The 18,506-nt window shown below is 41.3% G+C and overlaps 1 protein-coding gene across 4 annotated transcripts in view; it reads right to left on the bottom strand.

The window, feature by feature from the left end:
- Positions 1–2,252: 2,252 nt before the first annotated feature.
- Positions 2,253–18,506, bottom strand: part of mast3a (microtubule associated serine/threonine kinase 3a) — a 30,414-nt gene continuing 14,160 nt past the window's right edge. For all 4 annotated transcript variants that reach the window (XM_085253362.1, XM_085253363.1, XM_085253361.1 and 1 more), the window contains 21 exons: positions 17,183–17,258; positions 16,853–17,062; positions 15,851–15,952; positions 15,287–15,419; positions 15,002–15,087; positions 13,449–13,534; positions 12,932–13,140; positions 12,650–12,791; positions 12,233–12,365; positions 11,958–12,123; positions 11,682–11,783; positions 10,598–10,720; positions 10,272–10,381; positions 9,910–10,091; positions 8,619–8,740; positions 8,335–8,523; positions 7,836–8,059; positions 6,516–6,638; positions 6,230–6,366; positions 5,700–5,884; positions 2,253–5,601 (listed from right to left, as the gene is read on the bottom strand). In XM_085253362.1, the coding sequence (XP_085109488.1) occupies positions 4,751–5,601; positions 5,700–5,884; positions 6,230–6,366; positions 6,516–6,638; positions 7,836–8,059; positions 8,335–8,523; positions 8,619–8,740; positions 9,910–10,091; positions 10,272–10,381; positions 10,598–10,720; positions 11,682–11,783; positions 11,958–12,123; positions 12,233–12,365; positions 12,650–12,791; positions 12,932–13,140; positions 13,449–13,534; positions 15,002–15,087; positions 15,287–15,419; positions 15,851–15,952; positions 16,853–17,062; positions 17,183–17,258 (3,691 nt within the window). In that variant the 3' untranslated portion in view covers positions 2,253–4,750. The remainder of the gene's footprint in view (positions 5,602–5,699; positions 5,885–6,229; positions 6,367–6,515; positions 6,639–7,835; positions 8,060–8,334; positions 8,524–8,618; positions 8,741–9,909; positions 10,092–10,271; positions 10,382–10,597; positions 10,721–11,681; positions 11,784–11,957; positions 12,124–12,232; positions 12,366–12,649; positions 12,792–12,931; positions 13,141–13,448; positions 13,535–15,001; positions 15,088–15,286; positions 15,420–15,850; positions 15,953–16,852; positions 17,063–17,182; positions 17,259–18,506) is intronic.

Raw genomic sequence — 18,506 nt, forward strand, 5'->3', positions numbered from 1 at the left:
ATTATTCTTCAGCACAGCCTTGACTCTCTTGAGCTGCTTTCTTGTAAGTTCTTGAAGTAGTCTTTAGGAATAGTTCTCCAGGATTCAGAGCTCTTCTTTGGATGTTGGCTGTCTAGATGATCCCACACTGCTTCGATGATTTTGAGGTCCGGGCTCTGGGGAGACCAATCCATGACTGATTTGCTTTTCTTCCTAGGGATACTTTCACTTTGCATTGGCAGTAGGGGTGGAGGAAAAATATATACAGTATGGCATTGCAATATCTTGCATACAGGAACACCAGATATTGATATTAAATAAATGAAAATACTCTGGAAATTTTATGAACAAGAGGGCTCATCTCACCTTAAAGAAGGCAACCTTTCCACAAAGAGTTGCTGTCTGCAGATTCTGCAGAGAGAGCCGCTGCATGGACCAGTGGGTACCCATCATCAACTTGCCTGAACGATGAACTTTAACCAGCAACAAAAATGTGTCCAGAGACGAATTTTATCTGCACACAAAGAGAGGCGTGAACCCCGATGGACACAGATTACCATCCAAAGATCAAATTCCAAAGCACTGCTGATTTGGGGGGGAAGAAAATTCCTGGAAGAAAAGAGGGGGGAAAAAACCTTGCTGTCTGTATGAGATGATGTATTTAAAGGATGAGGAGGGGGAAAAAGCAGGGGTTGGATTTTCACAGGACTGTTTGGAGTTGCATCTGTCAGCCTTGGCAATCAAGATGAGACGGCAAGGTTCTTGTATCATCACACGGTGGAAATGTCATGCTTTTTTTTTCTTCTTCTTTTCTTTCTTTAAATGTGACACTGGCTGGACACAGTACAGACGGATACTATCATGTGTTTGTTTGGTAAAGGACTCTGTGACGGAGAAGTCAGAGAAGTGTGGGGAAACCAGAACGTGGAGCCGTTGAGTGGACCAAGGCCTCGGCCTCTCTCTGCAGAAACAAAGCACTCGTTGAAACACTGGACCTACTGCAGTTTCACTTGTTTGATTAAAAACTGTTAATGTTCAAAAAAAAAAAAAAAAAAAAAAAAAAAGAGTTGCTGTCTGGCTTGGACGGACTGCAATCACTAAATGAAGGTTGTTGGAGGCTTGCAAAAAACTTCTAATTTATAAATACAGGCAGATTGCCAACATGCTGCCATGACTGTGAAGAGTCTTTATAGATTAGCGCAATTCAAGCTCGCTGGCAGCTGGTTGCATACTGGTGATTCCTACCTGTAATTGGCAGGATGTTTGGGATCATTGTCATGCTTGAAAACGAAGCTGTTGCTCATTAGATGCATTCCAAATGGTTGATTAAAATCTGAGGCTCCTTTTTGCATTCATAATTCCATCACTTTGATCTCTAACACAGCCTCTGATGAGGTTTCAGTGAACAGTGATGGATCAACTAAAAGGGATAGAGGTATCCGAGTCCTGTGTCAGGTCTTTGAGGATCTTTTCCCCATTTTTAAGGACATGATTTTCAGGTTCATCTGCTGTAGTTTGTAGATTAACTACACGGGGCGATCGTGGCTCAAGAGTTGGGAGTTCGCCTTGTAATCGGAAGGTTGCCGGTTCGAGCCCCGGCTTGGACAGTCTTGGTCGTTGTGTCCTTGGGCAAGACACTTCACCCGTTGCCTACTGGTGGTGGTCAGAGGGCCCGGTGGCGCCAGTGTCTGGCAGCCTCGCCTCTGTCAGTGCACCCCAGGGTGGCTGTGGCTACAATGTAGCTTGCCATCACCAGTGTGTGAATGTGTGCGTGAATGGGTGGATGACTGGATATGTAAAGCGCTTTGGGGTCCTTAGGGACTAGTAAAGCGCTATATAAATACAGGCCATTTACCATTTGCTGCTTCTTATTTTGTCTCCCACTGTCCAGTTTCCTCAAATGTTTTAAGGACCTGCTGCATACCATGCTAAGATGTTCAAAGTTTTCAGCTACACAACACTGGTCTTTTTTTTTTTTTTTTTAAATTGGAAAAAGAAAAAATTCCTTTTAAAATGGTCGGGTACAAGGACTGGACTGAAAATGATTTTAAAAAAAGGCGCCAACGCCCCCCCCAAAAACTTTGAAAAGACCTTCAGAAATCATGGAGAACTATTGCTCCAGAGCACTTAAAGAATTACAAGAAAGTTTGTCTCCTTGGAAGCAAATAATTAAGAAAAGGGTGCACGAAGTAAGAAAAACTATAATTTTTTTTGATACAGTACTGTAAATGTGCAAATATTATTATAGGAGGACAAATGACAAGTGCAACGTCTTGTAGTCTTGGACTTTCCAGTCCTCTGGAAATTCATTTATTTCAAGCACTGTTGAGACAAGAGAATAACAGACAATGTCACACCAGTCTGCACCAGATACCCACATGGTAGGCATTTCACAAAGGGCAGTTTGCCACGTAGAGACAAGGGGGTTGAGTGGTGATGGTGGTGGGGCACACCAATACAAAAACACAAGTGAAAAATGTGAAGGGTGGGGGCTGTTACAGTGAATTTGTCATACACATGAACGCACAAACCGATCAGAGACAAGGAGTTCACTCTGACGCTTCATTTGATGCAAAATGGGCTGCTGCTCAGACCTGTGCCTGATTTATAAAAGTTTAACAGGGTGACCCAACAAAAGTCATGGGATACTACAATGAAAAATAAAGCAATTCAACACTAAGAACATATTAAAATGTATATTGCATCAGAAATTTAGTGATAAAACGCACATACACACATTTCTCCCTAAAGTACAGTGAAAAAAGGTCTACGTTTTCATTCACACAACATAACCTTTATCCAAGGTTCAATATGCTGAAATTCTTTGAGAAATCCTTATTTAAATCTCCCTTGACTGCAAAACATAGATGTGAACCTTCACAAAAAGAGGAACAATCAACAAATTCCTCTTCTCTAACCACTTTGTTTGATTTTTTTTAGTTGCCAATCCAAACAGTTCTTGGGAGTAAAACAATACTACTAATAAAACAAAACAAAAACAAGAACAGGATTAGAATTTTTTTTTTTTTTAAGTAAAAACTAGTTAAAGAGTACATAATGGAAAACCAAATACCATTTGTTTATATCTCACCGTAAAAAACAAATTTTTAAAGCTGAAAGCCTCAAATTCAAGAATTCAAGGCCTATCCAACAAAACTTCCAAGCTCTCAAACAGAGTAAAACCGTGGAGATTTACTGGGATGTAAAAGATGCACAACTCTTTACAGTCAATCGCAACTTGGGATTAAAGCCATGCCACTTAACTCACATCTTACACGAGTCCATCCACCCTTACATTTCACTGATAGCTGTTATAAGGTCCACCATTGTTTATATGATATACAACAGCATAGGTAATTAGTACTGCAACAAGACTGTTTCCATATCAAAATATACAAAAAGGAGATTACCACTGAATCATTCCTTCATCCACCCAGGGCCTCAGGTCTGCCTCTCCTGCGCCTTCCCTCTCTTTTTTCCCCATACAATAATTTAACAGATTCCACTGAAGTCCACCCACATATTTGCATTGAAATGTAAACATTCATCCATAAAACACATAAAAAAAACAAAACAAAAAAAACAGCCAAGTGAGCCAGATTTGTTTGTTGCATCCACTGTACAATTTCTGAATCCCACAGAGAAAGAGATCACCCTGAAATATAAATGTACTCTCACTGTTACACGGCAGCTATGACTTGTGCAAACACTTCTGCTAGACTACGCTTGTAAGGAGCTGGACGGAGGTTAGGTTCACAAAGGTATCGGAGGTCGGATGCAGCAGCCGGGAAGGTAGCCACTAAGCTTTATCTACACACCTGCGTGTTGATCAGGTTATAATTTAAACAACTTACAGACGGGTGGCAGCACGGATACAAAAAAACAAAACAAAAAAAAACAGGACAGCCAGTGGCGGTAGACCCAAGCATACATGAGGCTTCTTATGTACAACTACAGTACCTATTATTAAGCTAAACCATGCTTTGGCGCCACAGCTTAGCTGACAACTGTTGCAATGTTGTTATTTTTCCTTTTGTCCCGATTTGTACATGCCCTGCGTCGAGAAACAATGACTCCGAATCGTCACGATCACAATCCGCATGATAGATTTCTTCAGAGAGGCAGCAAAAAACGTGTTATGGAACTTTTTAGCATATACAGTGCAGGATGAGCACTACAGTCTGTATATGAAACAACATCCCGTTACACACGCACGCACGCACACACACAACAGTATAAAAAAAAAAGAATCATATGAATATTGCAATATTGACTAATATTATCTTTGTTTTCCCTCCACACCTACTAAGACTACACTGAGAAGTTGTTGCCTGGCTTTTCTCCTGTGCACTTCCTAAAATTAGAACAGCTGAAGCGTCCGAGGCATTTATAGCAACTTAAAAAACAAACAAACAAACAAATTAAAAAACAACAAAACAAAAACAAATAATCATTAAAAAGTCATAAATAAGTTTCTTCGTTTAAAACAACAAATATTTATAATTACATCCGTTAGAGGCGCCACAGTGATTTGAGAACCGAGAGAGAAATCGAGCAACTCTGAAGTAAACTTCGTTTGGCAGTCATTAATCTGTTAACAGTGTTGGAGGATGCGTGTGGTACTGAGAAATGCAGACTCTTTGTTTCTGTGATGATGTGGGACTTGGTCACAGTTTTCTGGACACATGCAAGGCCTTTAAATGCAAGTACGATAGCAGGTCAAAGCCTCATCTTCTCTGACCTGTGATCCCTGCAAAATAGAACTGAACAACTAACGCCCTTCTTTGTCTTTTGACTTGGTTTTCTGCGGTGTGGTACCCTGTGATCCCAGCTTGCTGCTGGGTTCCGACTGTGACGAGTTGATCCAGGATGCCTTGAACGCCTTTGACTGTGTGACAGGAAGCGTGGGGCTTAGAGCCGCCTCCTCCAAGTCGTCAAAGTTCACTTCCTGGACCGCCTCCTGTTTCTTGAAGGAGTCTCTGCGCTCTGATAGAGCCAGCTTCCTCATCACCACCATCTCTTTTGAGTGGTTGTTGGTGCTGCGCTGTTGTGGCAAGGCAGCAGAGCGGTGGTGATCGCTGCCTCCGCTGGCTGTGTCCTGGTGGCCTCTCTGCCCTCCAATGTGTAGGCCCTGGCGGCCGTGCTCGCCTACGCAAACAAACCCTGTAGCTTTGTCTCCCTCTAGGTCCTCCAGCCCCTCTCCCTCAGACAAGGGCACCTCCATAGTGTGACGTCGGGTGCTGTAAGCCTTCCTATCTCCGTGGTAACCCCCAGTCATCTTGTCACCAGTCAGTTTCTCTGCTGACTGAACTCTCTTGAGCAGCGGTGAGCGCGGCGGTTCTGCGCTGCGAGGACGCACAGAATGACGAGCGATTGTAGGAGGTGACAAAGTCTTGCCGTGAAAACTGTGCAGGGACTTGGGGTGACTTGGGAGGCTAGATGGCGAGCATTGAGGAGAAAGAGATTGGGGTGGTGGGATACAGGCCAGAGGCGAAGGAGGGATGCTGCTGGTGGACTTGCAACGACCAGCTTTCGTGTAGCGACCCAAGACGTGAAGAGAACTGGGACGAGCCTGCGGTACGGGCGAGTTTGGAGAGCTGGAGCAAGGAGAAGAACTTGAATCTAACAAAAAAAAAAAAAAGAGTTTAGATTTAGTGGATACACTTCCTCCAGAAAGAGACAACTACATCACTACAAGAACGATTGTCCTCTTCTCTCACCTCCAGAGTGGTCAGGGGCTGGGGAGCGACAAGGTGTTGAAGGCCCAGGAGAGAGGCTTTGTGTTGGTGAGCCAGAGAGGCTGTCACTAGATGATTGGTGGAACCCCGAAGAGAAGCTACGACTGCTCTGCATGGGTGGAGGCGGTGTATGCTTAGACAGCTTCTTCAAGATGCTGCGTCGTCTGCTACAAAAGTAAATTAATAAAAAAAAAAATTTGTAAAAAAGCAAATTTACATCATTTACATCTGAGACAAGGAGCCAACTCGTGTTACTGTAATGCTAATCAAAGCTTCTCTAGGAGCATCACTCCGTCTCTCTTACAAAAAGCTTTTCGGAGGCTTTAAGGTTTTTAATGCACGAATCAGACTTGCAGAATGAAAAAAAAAAAATCCTTTTTTTCCATTTGCCGACTTTATAATTGCAAAATCAGCAAATAGGAACTCTGCTATTTATCTGAGATCTAACATGAGGCTTCAAGGAGGAGTAAAACGTCCAATTCTTCAATATGATTTCATTCTCGCCCGTGTACCTGTCTTGTCCGTCCTTCCTCTTGCTCTTTTTGCTCCGCCGGGCCATCTTGGCCTTGTAGCTCGCTTTTCTAGCAGGTCCAACCTTGATAGAAGTGTTCTCCAGAGCAGTGGTTTGGAGGGTCACCTTGTTGCCACTCTGTCGCAAAAAAATAAAATAAAATAAAAAATTGAAATTTCTATTTAAATTCTTTCTTTAATTTGACAGTTTTAATCTTCCATACATTATAATGATCATTTTAAAAAAAGCAACAAAAACCCCCGAAACAAAACACGTTATCCACATACCTTAAGCAAAAGCTCCACCACCTCAGTGTGTACGAGACCCTGGACTGACTCTCCGTTGACGTGAGTGATGAGGTCACCTGCCCTCAATCCTGCCTCGTGTGCAGGACTGCCCTCCTCAACGCACTAGATCCAAACAGACACAACCTCACAATTACTGGTAAAGCAACCATCTAAATGGCTGTTGCTGCGTTTCACCTATGCAATTAGTAAAACTAGTGTTTTTGGTTTACTTAGTTTAAACTTGTTGTGTGAAAAAAATGCCATGTATAGCAACAAAGTATCACGGCAGCATAAAGGTTTCATAAATAAAGGTATGCTTCTTGAAGAAATTTAAGAGAGGTCGCTGCGTCTGCTGACTTGATTTCATCAGTCAGCTTGTCCTACAGCTTCAGGGCTCTGACAGTGAGTGCACAATTAAAATTTTCAACCCCACCTCAGGACCAGATGAGAGTCAAGCGTTTGTGAATGTTAAGGTATATACAGACTCATATGAATCTAATTAGAGCATCTCTGAACCTTGAAGCAGACCATAGTGGGTGCCACTCCTGTTCCTGAACAGAAAACTGAGGCTACAATTCACACAGGTTTACCAAAACTGGCCAACAGAAGATTGGAAAAATGTTGGGAGATGAGTCTCAATTTCTGCTGCAACGTTCAGATGGTTGACAAAGCATCGATCCATCATGCCTTATAATAACGGTTCAGTGTGGTGTAATGGTGTGGGGAATATTTTTTTGGCTGCTTGGGCCTCTTAGTACTGACTAAGCATCGTTTACATGCAGCAGCCTGTCTGAGTATTGTTGTTGACCATGTCCATCATATTATGACCACAGAGTTCTCCTATAAAGTGAAAGGCTATGAAGAAGCTTTTATAAAGGCTTTTTTTTTTAAAAAGAGTGAGGAGGGTCAATTTTTGGGGTTCTATGAGTCTGACTATTGGCTTTCTGGTTGAGTGAAGCAGCTGTTGTCAAATCACGAGAATGTAAAACGAATCATACCAAATTGCATAAGCTTTGTTTAAAACCTCAGTTCAGTAAAAGAAAAAGTTTGACATGTTCCAACAGGAAACCAGCAGATGGCACAATTTCTTTGCCATGTGCTGGAAACTATTTTGAGTCATTTGGTTTTAAATTATACCTACGCATACCTAAAAACTAGCAAACAGCCTCTCAGTGTTTGCATGTTGCTGAGCTTGGTGATGCTGATTTCACTCATTTTTAGGGCCAGCGCAGAAAAAGAGGCCATAAAGTTATTTAAACATCTATGCTTTTGATTCCCAATATAGTATAAATCTAGTCAGTACCAGATAAGATCACATACCCAGACCATGTGATGAACGGTGTAGACGTCACTGTCTCCCATGTAGACTCTGATGGCTCGCAGCGCAAACCCAAACCTTTTCCCAGAGCTGTGGATAACCACCGGAGGCCTGAGGCAGCTGACATTGACGGACAGATCGCGGCTGGGAGACGAGTCTCTGGACGAGGGGTTGGATGATAAGGACAAAGAAGATTTGGGGCTCGTAGGAGGACCTCCTGAGTCATCTAGTTAGGAGCAGAAGAGAAGCAGGAAGAAACACAGCTGAGTCTTTATAAAGTGTAAGCACTACTGTTTTTAAAATGCTGCATCCAGTAATTAAAACCAAACAAACACTGTTCTAATCTTGACTTCAATATAAATAATGTGTTTTACAATATTTACAATAATTACACAATATTAGGCTGTAGAGGGCACTGTGAATACATGAACACTCGTTTCTTGTCACCATTTTCTTTTAATTCCAAACACTTTCTATAATGCATTCATCCTGCAAAGATACCTGGGGTAATGATGAGTGAAAGGCCAGAGACTGATGCAGACTTGGGGACTTTTCCAGAGGGGGACCTGGGTTTCTCTGGGGTCTCTAACTGATGTGCGATGCGTCGAGATGCCCCCCTCCTGAAGGATGGCCTCGTACCTGTGCTGTTGCTCCGGAGACGGATGCGGCGCAGGTTGGAAACCATCCCATCTACAATAGTGGGTACAATGTGTGAGTACTAGTGTTTCACAGCAGCAAAAAAAAAAAAGTAGATAAGGTAGTTTCTGCATTTATTATACTCTTACCCTCCTCATCAGCAGGGATGGCAACTCGAGGCATGATGTCAAAGCTCTGGGTGTTGTTCATTACCAGTGGGCTGGTGCTGCGTTCTGACTGTGAGGAGCTGGATGACGCACGTGGACGGAGACTGAGAAAGATAAAGGTAAAATGCAGGTCCAATAAAAATGCAGATTTTAGCTAAGTTTCTCTTTTAGAAATTGGGCAGTAAACAACAGTTTCCTTCCTAACTACACAATAAATGTCTTTCAACAATAAAAACAAGAAGAACTGCCACTACGTTTTTTAAAAAGTGCATTACTTATAGGGCTGCAACGAGTCACTGAGTAATGTGAATGATTCAATTATTTTAAATTAAAAAAAAAAAAAATGCTTGACGCACATTCTTTGCTTCGATGCACACGGCTCTGTGGTAAACGATTTAACATTTAACAAAAGTGTTTAACACTGATAACACAACAACAACAATAGTGATGATGACACAGTTTAACAAGTTGATACTGAGATGTTGAGCTCAGGTTTAGTGAAAGACAAAAGTGTTTCTAGTGTCCAAAACAGCAGCTCTGTTCCTGTAATCACCATTAAAACCATTACTGGGAAACAGCTAGTGAGAGTCCTTCATTGAAGCACCTGATCAACAAACTCAGACATTAAGAAAGGCCTCTTCATCCACCCCCATTTACTTTACACAGCAAAAAAATCAGCTCTAAAGCTACAGAAGTAAAGCTACATTAAAATAGGAAGATGAGCTGAAGGCTGACTCCAGCCGTCCTTTTTATATGGAAGCAGTAAACACTGGGAAGTCTAAAGGGGGGCTTGGGGTGTTCTTATGTCAAGGCTTTTACTAAATTAATGAAATAATCAATAGCTGCAGCCCTAAATATTTTATTCGAAAACTGCAGCAAAATGAGCTTATTTGGTATTTTGTGGTTTTTAATCAATTTTCTTCTTAGATATCCTGTTTCTCTTTTATGGTTTAATGGTTCACTCCATTCAGCACCACACAGGGAGGCTTCAGTAAACACTGAATGGATATATCACTTGTGTTTACACCCGTGGGCAATGTAAAGGCCTCCATCTGACATGCACGCAAGAAAACATCCAACTGGGGAAACTTTAGAATGGCTCATTGGTTTAATACAAAACGACGTGAAAAGACCTCTATAAAATTTGCCCTTTTGAAATAGGAAACGCTTCAACCCAATACGAGAGACTATTATATTTTGTGAATACAGAGAGGGCTGTGATAGTTTTGTTCTCATAATAAGGACATCACTCTCCCTTGTTCCATGCTCTCACCTCCCCCTGTGTCCATCTGCCCTCTTGTCTGCACTCGCCAAATGTTTGTGTCCGTCACCAGGGGAAAGGACTCCCCTGCCCTCCCATCGGTCCTCCTTCTCCTCGCTGTGGCTTCGGTCTGATGACGACAGGCTCAGGTTGGATGGAGTGGAGGTGGACAGGTGCTCTGTGCTGCTGTACACCTGGAGTTTAAGAGGAAAAAGGTGGCATGGATTAAAGAAGAAGGGGTTTTTTTTTTTTATATCCTACAAATAACCAGAGGTATTTCATTAACCAAATTACAACACCAAAACAAAAAGTCTTGCTTTGTTCCATGAGCCAGGTATTAATATTGATTATAACTCATGGGTAGTAACGAGTACCTTGCTGAAGCGGTGGGCTACAGAGGAGAACTGTCGTAGCTCCAGAGATGATTCATCATCATTTGTTTCATCGTCATCTGAGCCCAGATGACAGTATCGCTCTGATCGGGCTGGAGGGAAACATGGTGGCATGCAATAAATGATTACAAACTGGGAACAGTTTCCTATCCAAATTAAAACTACCACCATGCTGCATTGCTACAAATTTAGCTCATAAAATCATCCATTTTCTGAGAGCTCATTTCCAAATGAATTTCTCCTCACAGGTTTTTAACAATGCAGTGCATCTACTTCATAAAAGGCCCACAGTCAGTAAATCCACATACTGTCAAAGTAGCTGGTGTCCTCCTCGCTCTCTAACTGTGGGATGAATTCAGCTTTCTGCCTCAGGAGACCATTCCAGTCCAGGCCAAGGAAGAAATTGTGCATCTTTACCTCAGTGGCCCCACCTGGAGAAAGAAGTTATTAAACTCAAATATGGGCATCGAGGTCCCCAGACTTGAGTCTGAGCTTGTCTGATCCCCAGCCAGACTCTTTGTTGCACTGAGGCGCCTTGAGGCATCTGTTGCCATGATTTGGTGCTATATAAATAAAACTTAACTGAATTTCATTCCATTCTCCTGGTCTCTGGCTTTATGCTTATTGTAAAACTAATTTGCTGCTATTTTCTATAAATTCAAGTTAATTAATAAGAAAATTTAAAAACAAGCATTTAGTGCTGTGCAACATAGGATGCAATAAGACATTAAATTTCAAGTCTCAGTCAGGTTTAAATGTCAAGAGTAAAAATGAGTTTTCAAATAACTTAAGTGTAACGGACTGCTTCAAAGTTTACCTGCAGTTACAGCAAAGGCCTGATCTGTGGTTTAACCAGCTTCCCGGTACAACCAAAAGCATCTGGTCAGCTGACCTTAATGATCTTTTGAAAGTGTGCATAATTAAAAGGCCTGAAAAGTAAAGAGGTCCTAACCCATACAGTGACCTAAACACAAACAAAGTGTAAAGAAGTCAAAACAGTGGAAATTTGAAGTCTAAAACATTCAAGTCAGAAAGCTCTAGAGAGCTTATTGATTACTGTGAACTAGTCGACCTCTCTGTCTCTATGGGAGGTCTATGGGAAACAATTTTATCAAGCCTGGTTAATGTAAAATTCTATTAATGAATAATCTGCCAAATAAACACACAGAAGACCTCAAATCCTTCCTTATTCCTGTGCCAACTTTATTTAAACTCTTAAAATTAAATTCCTCCACATGAGGCCTTGTGCAGACTATGACCTCCTGGTAAGACACCCAGTGACACATCTGTCACAAAAAGCATGTTTTTGCCTTTTTCTGGCCACCTCAGAGTCACACTGTCCCGAGGCCCAGAGAAGGTTTTTCATCCATCAGCAATCATGCTGTCACCAACCTGTTCCCAGGCGCTCCAGAGGGTTCTGCCTCAAAAGTCTGGTGATAAGGTCCTGAGCATCAGCTGGCAGGGCATCCTCTCCATCCGGCCAGATAATATCATCTGAACACAGGAGAGAATGCAACGAAGGGAACTAAAGGTATCTACAAAGCCCAGGGGACTGATGTGCCAAAATACAGAGATCTATTGCAGAATTTTGAGCGAGAGGATGACAAATGGATTGGATTTACGTGTATAAAAATAACTAACTATGAGTTCAATTGAAAGATTTCCTACCATTAACCACTTGACCAAAGAGCTGCTCTGGTGTGTCTCCAAAGAAAGGCACACAGCCCACTAGGAACTCATAAAGGATGATCCCCATGGCCCACCAGTCCACAGGCTTCCCATAGCCCTGCCTCAGGATCACCTCTGGAGCGATATATTCTGGAGTACCACACACCTGTAGACAGGTTTAAAAAAAAAAACAGAGTTAAAGAGAAAAGGCGGATTTTAGAGAAGCTCAAAATCAGAGGAGATGAAAAAAAAAAGACAAGCGAGAAGAGACAAACCTGCTTGTCAATGAATTCTCTGGTATCCTTTTCAATGTGTCCTTCATACAAGTTGGTTGTCATGTTCATTAGGCCAATCTTTGAAAGTCCAAAGTCTGTCAGTTTAATATGTCCCATGGAGGTGATCAGCAAACTACAAAGGAAGTAAGCACAGAAATGTTTCATGTTACATCAAATGCTTGCCCTCAAAGCACTGGAATTTCATCTTTAGAGAAAAAAAAAATATCAAAGACTCAAAGTTTGAAAATATTCTGCTCTATCTTCAGAAAGATTCCATCTCCCTACAGATCACTGCAAGTTTAAAAATGATGAAAGCTTTTAAGTTATTTAGCGCTGCCTTAAGGCGTTCACAAGAAATATGGGGGAGGGGGGAAGGAATAAGAATATTCTCCTTGTTCATCCGTTTGCCTGACTCACTTGTCAGGTTTGAGGTCTCTGTGTACAATGCCGTAGTTGTGAAGGTACTCTAAAGCCAAGACAGTCTCAGCAAAATACATCCTGGCCATGTCCACAGGCAGAGGCCCACCGATATTCTTCAACAGATTGGCACAATCTCCACCTTAAAAACACAAATGAGGCCACCATGAAAAACGCTTTCAGGTCAGGTGACTTAGACTTAAAGGTGTACCTTGTATGGTAGATATATAAGAGCTTGGTGTGCATGTGTCTCTATGTGTCTACAGTCTGAGCCAACTGTACCTTCCACATATTCCATAACCATGCACAGGTGCCTCCGTGTCTCAAAAGAGCAGAACATGGAAACCACAAATGGGTTTTCAGCAAAGGTGAGGATGTCTCGCTCTACGAACACCTGTTGGATTTGATTTCTAAGGATCAGATTCTGCCTGTAGATCTTCTTCATAGCAAAACGCTGACGAGTGTCTTTGTGGCGCACCAGAAATACGGCCCTGTGTAAGAGAACAGAGGCAAAAGGAAGGGGAGAGGCAGTGACAACACAAAGAGAGACAGAATAAATAATCAGCAATCATCAACAAAGAAAGCAGGGAGATAATACAAAGAAAATCAATTGTGGGAATCACATAGTGGTAAATATCAGTTCAGACTGGAAATGAAACTGCCCTGACTAATTCCAGCCTGAACACAAAAATACTACAAAAACACATCCACATTTTAGTTTCCACTTTTATTTAGATCTCTGTGGTTCTTGGTGCGACTGACTCAGTCAAACGCAAACAAAGAAGTCTGTCTTACTCACCCATAGGCGCCGTTGCTAATGAGCTTTATAGTCTCAAAGTCGCTTTCCAGTGGTTTCCTACGAGGAGGGGTGCAGGCTGCACGGCTCTGAATCACGCAAATCCCAACGAGAGAGAAAGAGAAAGGGGGAGAGGAAAAAAATTACAGCTGCTGTGTTACTTTTGGAGAATTTTTTTCATGTTAACGAGAGCTCCATTTATCACTTAAATAGCATTGAATCAAGAATAATCTGCATGCTCTGCCAAATGGCATTTAATATTTCTTTGGTGCATATGCCACAGCCGTCAAGTTCGTCACCCACCACAGTTAATCCTGTCACAGACAATTCAGCTCTGCTTTATCAACTGGAGCATCTTTTATGCACGCAACACAAATTGCTAGAGAAAAATGATTTAAAAAACAAAAAAACAACAACAACAATGATGCAAAGAGTATGCCAAATCCACACAGTGAAAGGCTGAAGGCTGGGATTTTGGGAACCTGCTAATACATCCAGTGCTGTGGAAAGGTATTTGCCTATTCCAAACTTCTTAGGTTTTTCACATATGCGTCACACTTCAATGTTTCAGATCAAACAAATTTTAATATTAAACAAAGACAAGCCAAATTTTCTTAATTATGATTTCATTCATTCATTCATTAAGAAGAAAAAAAAAAAACTATCCAAACTTGCCTGGACTGTATTTATAAAAAAAAAAAAAAAAAAAAAAAAAAAGGCTGTTATTGAGCCATTCGGAGGTGGACTAGCTGGTGTGTTTTGAATCATTGTGCTGGTACATAACCTAGGTGATCTTTGGTTTACGCCATGAACTAATGGCCAGACACCCTCCTTCAGGATTTTCTGGTAGAATCTCTTCATTATTGTTGAATGATAACCTCTGACCTTAACTGAGGCAACTGAGGATTGGATGTTTTTAGATGATGTTCTAGTTTTTTTTGTGATAAGTCCTCAATGCAGGTCACTCCTGGGAACGTTCACCATTGTTCCAAGTTTTCTCCATTGTGGATAATGGCTCACACTGTGGTTCACTTTGGCAAACTTTCCAAACTAGCAGATGTCAGTGACTTTTTTTCCCCTCGACTGTTTCTTTAAATCGTGACACGATGTGCCCGTCTCATTTTGATGGACAGCTTCTATTTAAGTGATCTTTTTGATTCAGCAGGTCTGGTCGTAACCAGGCCTGAATGCAGCTTGTGAAATGAAATTCAGTTTTTCAAAAAAAATGTGGTTAATCAGTTAATTTATTATTTAAGGAGGCAATTACTTTTTCACAGAGGGTTAGGTAGGTTTAGAAGTGTTTAGTAATAAAATTTCTTTGATGATCATTTATGTGTGACAGATATGGAAAAAAACCCTAAGAAATCAACACCGTATCAACAAAGGTTGCCACTCGGTGACTTAAAAACTAGTAAGACAATCTTAAAGCAAATAAATCTAATCTAAAGGATGTGGAATATTTTTAAAATACGTGAGACATGAGCGCCATCTGTTCTTCCTGGGTCACTTTAGGGTTCACTGTATGCATTTGGTAACCGTTTAATGTAAGCTTATACCTGTGCAGATGTTGCCTCTCCAGTGTCATCAGACTCTCTGCTCGCTGATCTGTGAATCGGGCTAGTATGCTCCAAATGAACCATCTCTGTAACGGCAGCAGACAAAACAGATCCAACTTTATTAAACGCCAGTGCGAATCAAAGTTAAAAATCACAAAACTGTCACTGTATCTTACGAGATTAGTTCACAATGATTTATTTAAGCTAACTGCATTAGGGTTTTCAAATTTATCTGAAGTAAGCAATAATGAGATAGAAATATATATATTTTTTTTAAATCTGCACCTTCCAGGGGGTCTCTGGTAAGGCCCAGCTGGCTGATTATGTATCTGGGAATATCAGTTTTGATGCCTTGTCCTACTTTGGCTTGACCCTCTGCAGCCTCCAAACGTTGGTAAAACTCCTCTGGATCAAACTCCTGGATTCAAAATATAAAAAAATAAAGGAAAGACAGTTCAGGTTTCACTCAAATATACATTACTTTGTTGACATAATATGTAGAAAAGCTTCAACTACTACATCGGGAAACGATGGATCAAACATTGTAATACAATTAAAAATGCTGAAAAATGACAGAAAAATGTTTCTGCTCCAATCTGGGCTTTTTTTCTGGCCTGGAAAACTGGAGCATCACTGGCACCTTACTAACAACAGACCCAGGCTAGCAAGGTGAACTTGGCTTAGTAAACAGTAAGCTGGGTTATTATTACTGCACAAACTAATCGCTACTACAAGATGTCAACATCATGTATGAGTCAACTTTCACGCATGCATCTAAGCTGATGGACATAGTGTTATTACGTCACTCGTAAAGCTGTGATTATTACTGCGTCTGTCATTGAGTCTTACCAGACACTCCAACAGCCTGGCAGGCCTGGAGATGATGATGAGAATCTTCTTGACCAGTTTGGTGATGATGGTCACCTCCTCGCTCTCTGAGCGCTCATACGCCTGAACAGAACAAATAGTGATGTGATTATTATAGTGACCTAATCCATTTGACACAAGCCATGAGCCACCACAACTCATCCAAAGAAGCTGTCTGCACTTGTCGGGTGATATTTTTAGCATCCATTTCATCCCCTTACATTGTCTGGTGGTGATTCAAGGGCTGGTATTTCAACATGTTGAATCAATACTCACTGCATGCTCTGCCAGGCTTATAAATAATGGAAAAACATTTGACTTTTTAACACTCATTCTTGCTTATCTAAATCCAACAGCGCTTTGATCAAACAGCAGGTTCAGAAAGTGTATGATAGAGGTGGTGAAACAGTCAGAGGAGCGATTATTCAGCAGTCAGTTTAAAACAAACTCTTGCCCTGCTAAACACAGAAAAATCCACTCTAAAAAAAATTGTAAACACCTTTATGAAAAAGCAACACTAGCAAGCAACCCAACATATGCATTTTAGCATGTGGAGAAGGGTCAAAACTATTTCTGTGGCCACAAAGAATATACTAATTAAAGAAATTATTATATGACAAAATAATCATTTAAACCACTGTTTTGCTGTAGAATACACAATCATTACAAAACTGAACACTTGACCACTGCACACCCCTATGTAATAACACAAAATACAGAACATTATTGACGGATGGAGTGGAATCAGCAGAATATTAACAGAGGAAATGGGCCTTTTCATTTCAATGTTCAGTGTCCTCAGTGCTGCTATAGTACAGCATGCAATGTCCCAGAGGGCAACCTGAGCTACCAACAATAACACCAGCTAGAAACATCTTAGAAAGAACCAACACTCCCTGACTGTTTGAAAAAGAAAAGAAGAGAAAAAAAATTCTCTGTATGAAAAAGATGAAAAATCATTTACTAAAGATGAGAGACACCCACCTCATGCAACAGCTTCTCCAATTTCTCCTGCAGCTCCATGAAGTACCTGGAGGTCACCAGGCCATTCTGGGACTTGTCCAGACAGTCTCTGGCGAGCTCCACCAGCTGGTGCTGAATGAATCCAAGCACACCATCAGCCAGGGGCAGAGCGGTGTCCGGGGAACACTCTGCAATGATGTCGAGCAGTCGACCCTCCATCTGGGCCGTCGCCTGGGAAACAAAAATGAAAGCCTTCGTTTAAACCAGTACTGCATACATTTCTAATCCATTTAGTGAGCAGTTGAAGATTTTAACTTTGATTATGAGACTTTCACACAGAAAGGGAGCTACCTTAGGGAAACGTTCTTTATAGACGTGATTCATCATGACAATCTCATTGTCAAACACCCCACAGGTCCGTCCAGGGCTTCACAGAAAGAAGACAAAAGGAGAAAAAAACAAAAACCAGATAAAAATATTACAAATGTCGATATTTTTTTGCACAAATGCCATTAACAAATAATGGAGACCAAACTAAAATAAAATGAAAAACAACTGAACTAAGTGGCAAACTGAACTGATGAAATCAACATTTATATCTTTACTGAACAGCCATACACACAACAAGCTATAACATTTTATGACCACATTAACAATTAAAGTGTTGACTAACATTCTAGGTCATACAAACAGCGTGTTTGACACAATTCAGATCAGGCTCTCATGTTCACCATCCACGACCACACGTGTTGCACCCAGAGGGTTTCGGTTACACGCAGGGGTCTTTTTAAACCCTCCTTACAAGTTCCAAATCAATGTACTGTCAGCACAAATGTTAAAAATAACAGTCCTGGGTGCTCCCTTACACTACGTTGCATACTAAAAATGACAATAATGTCAATATGCGACATGAACTTAACTTGTTCTGGGTAACCACAACAGTTGCACACGCGGTATGAATTTATTTCAGGGTAATGGCAACTGCTTAGACCACTCGGAACTATTTTGAGGCTGCAAGAAATCCTTTTACGCAACTTGTAGAGCAAATTTAGAACAACGGCGACACATGTCAATCAGCTGCTGTTGATTTAGATGCATCATTAACAACTATGCAAAGGTCAGGTAAAACCCAAGGGGGAGATTTCTCTCCGGTGTAATTGCTAGAGTTACCCAGATGTACTTATAGAGTATTAGTGTACACATGCAGTGCGAATTACTGCATGTGGCACAGGCATGGACACGTCACCAAAAAAGCAACCACATCAACAGGCTGCCAAAATCCTCCCCAGCCTGTCATAAAAACTCTACAGCAACCTCAAAACAGCCTGCCATTGCAGCTATTCAGAGGGATGAGTCCAGCAATGCCAAGTGATGAGGAAAAGGTTTTATTCTATTCCAGGGGATCACGCACAAATGGCACAGAGGGTTTTTCCAGAGCCACATTAAATAATTATCCCAACATATTCTTTCCAGACAGTATTTAATTTATCTTTTTATAATCATGTGCGAAATATCTCCTGAAAAACCATTAAGCCTACTTTTGTTAGACTGGGCTGGAGTGGCAGCCTCACCAAACAGGGCAGTGCTCATTCACATACAACTTTACAATGTTCTAAAAAGAGCAACTACAACTACTTAAGGTGGCAAGCTTCGTGAGCTTAAACCTTAGCACAGT

The sequence above is a fragment of the Mchenga conophoros genome, linkage group LG18, assembly GCF_057382185.1.
Source record: "Mchenga conophoros isolate Kocher_MC1m ecotype Shallow Benthic linkage group LG18, M_conophoros_male_GT1.1, whole genome shotgun sequence".
Taxonomy (NCBI): domain Eukaryota; kingdom Metazoa; phylum Chordata; class Actinopteri; order Cichliformes; family Cichlidae; genus Mchenga; species Mchenga conophoros.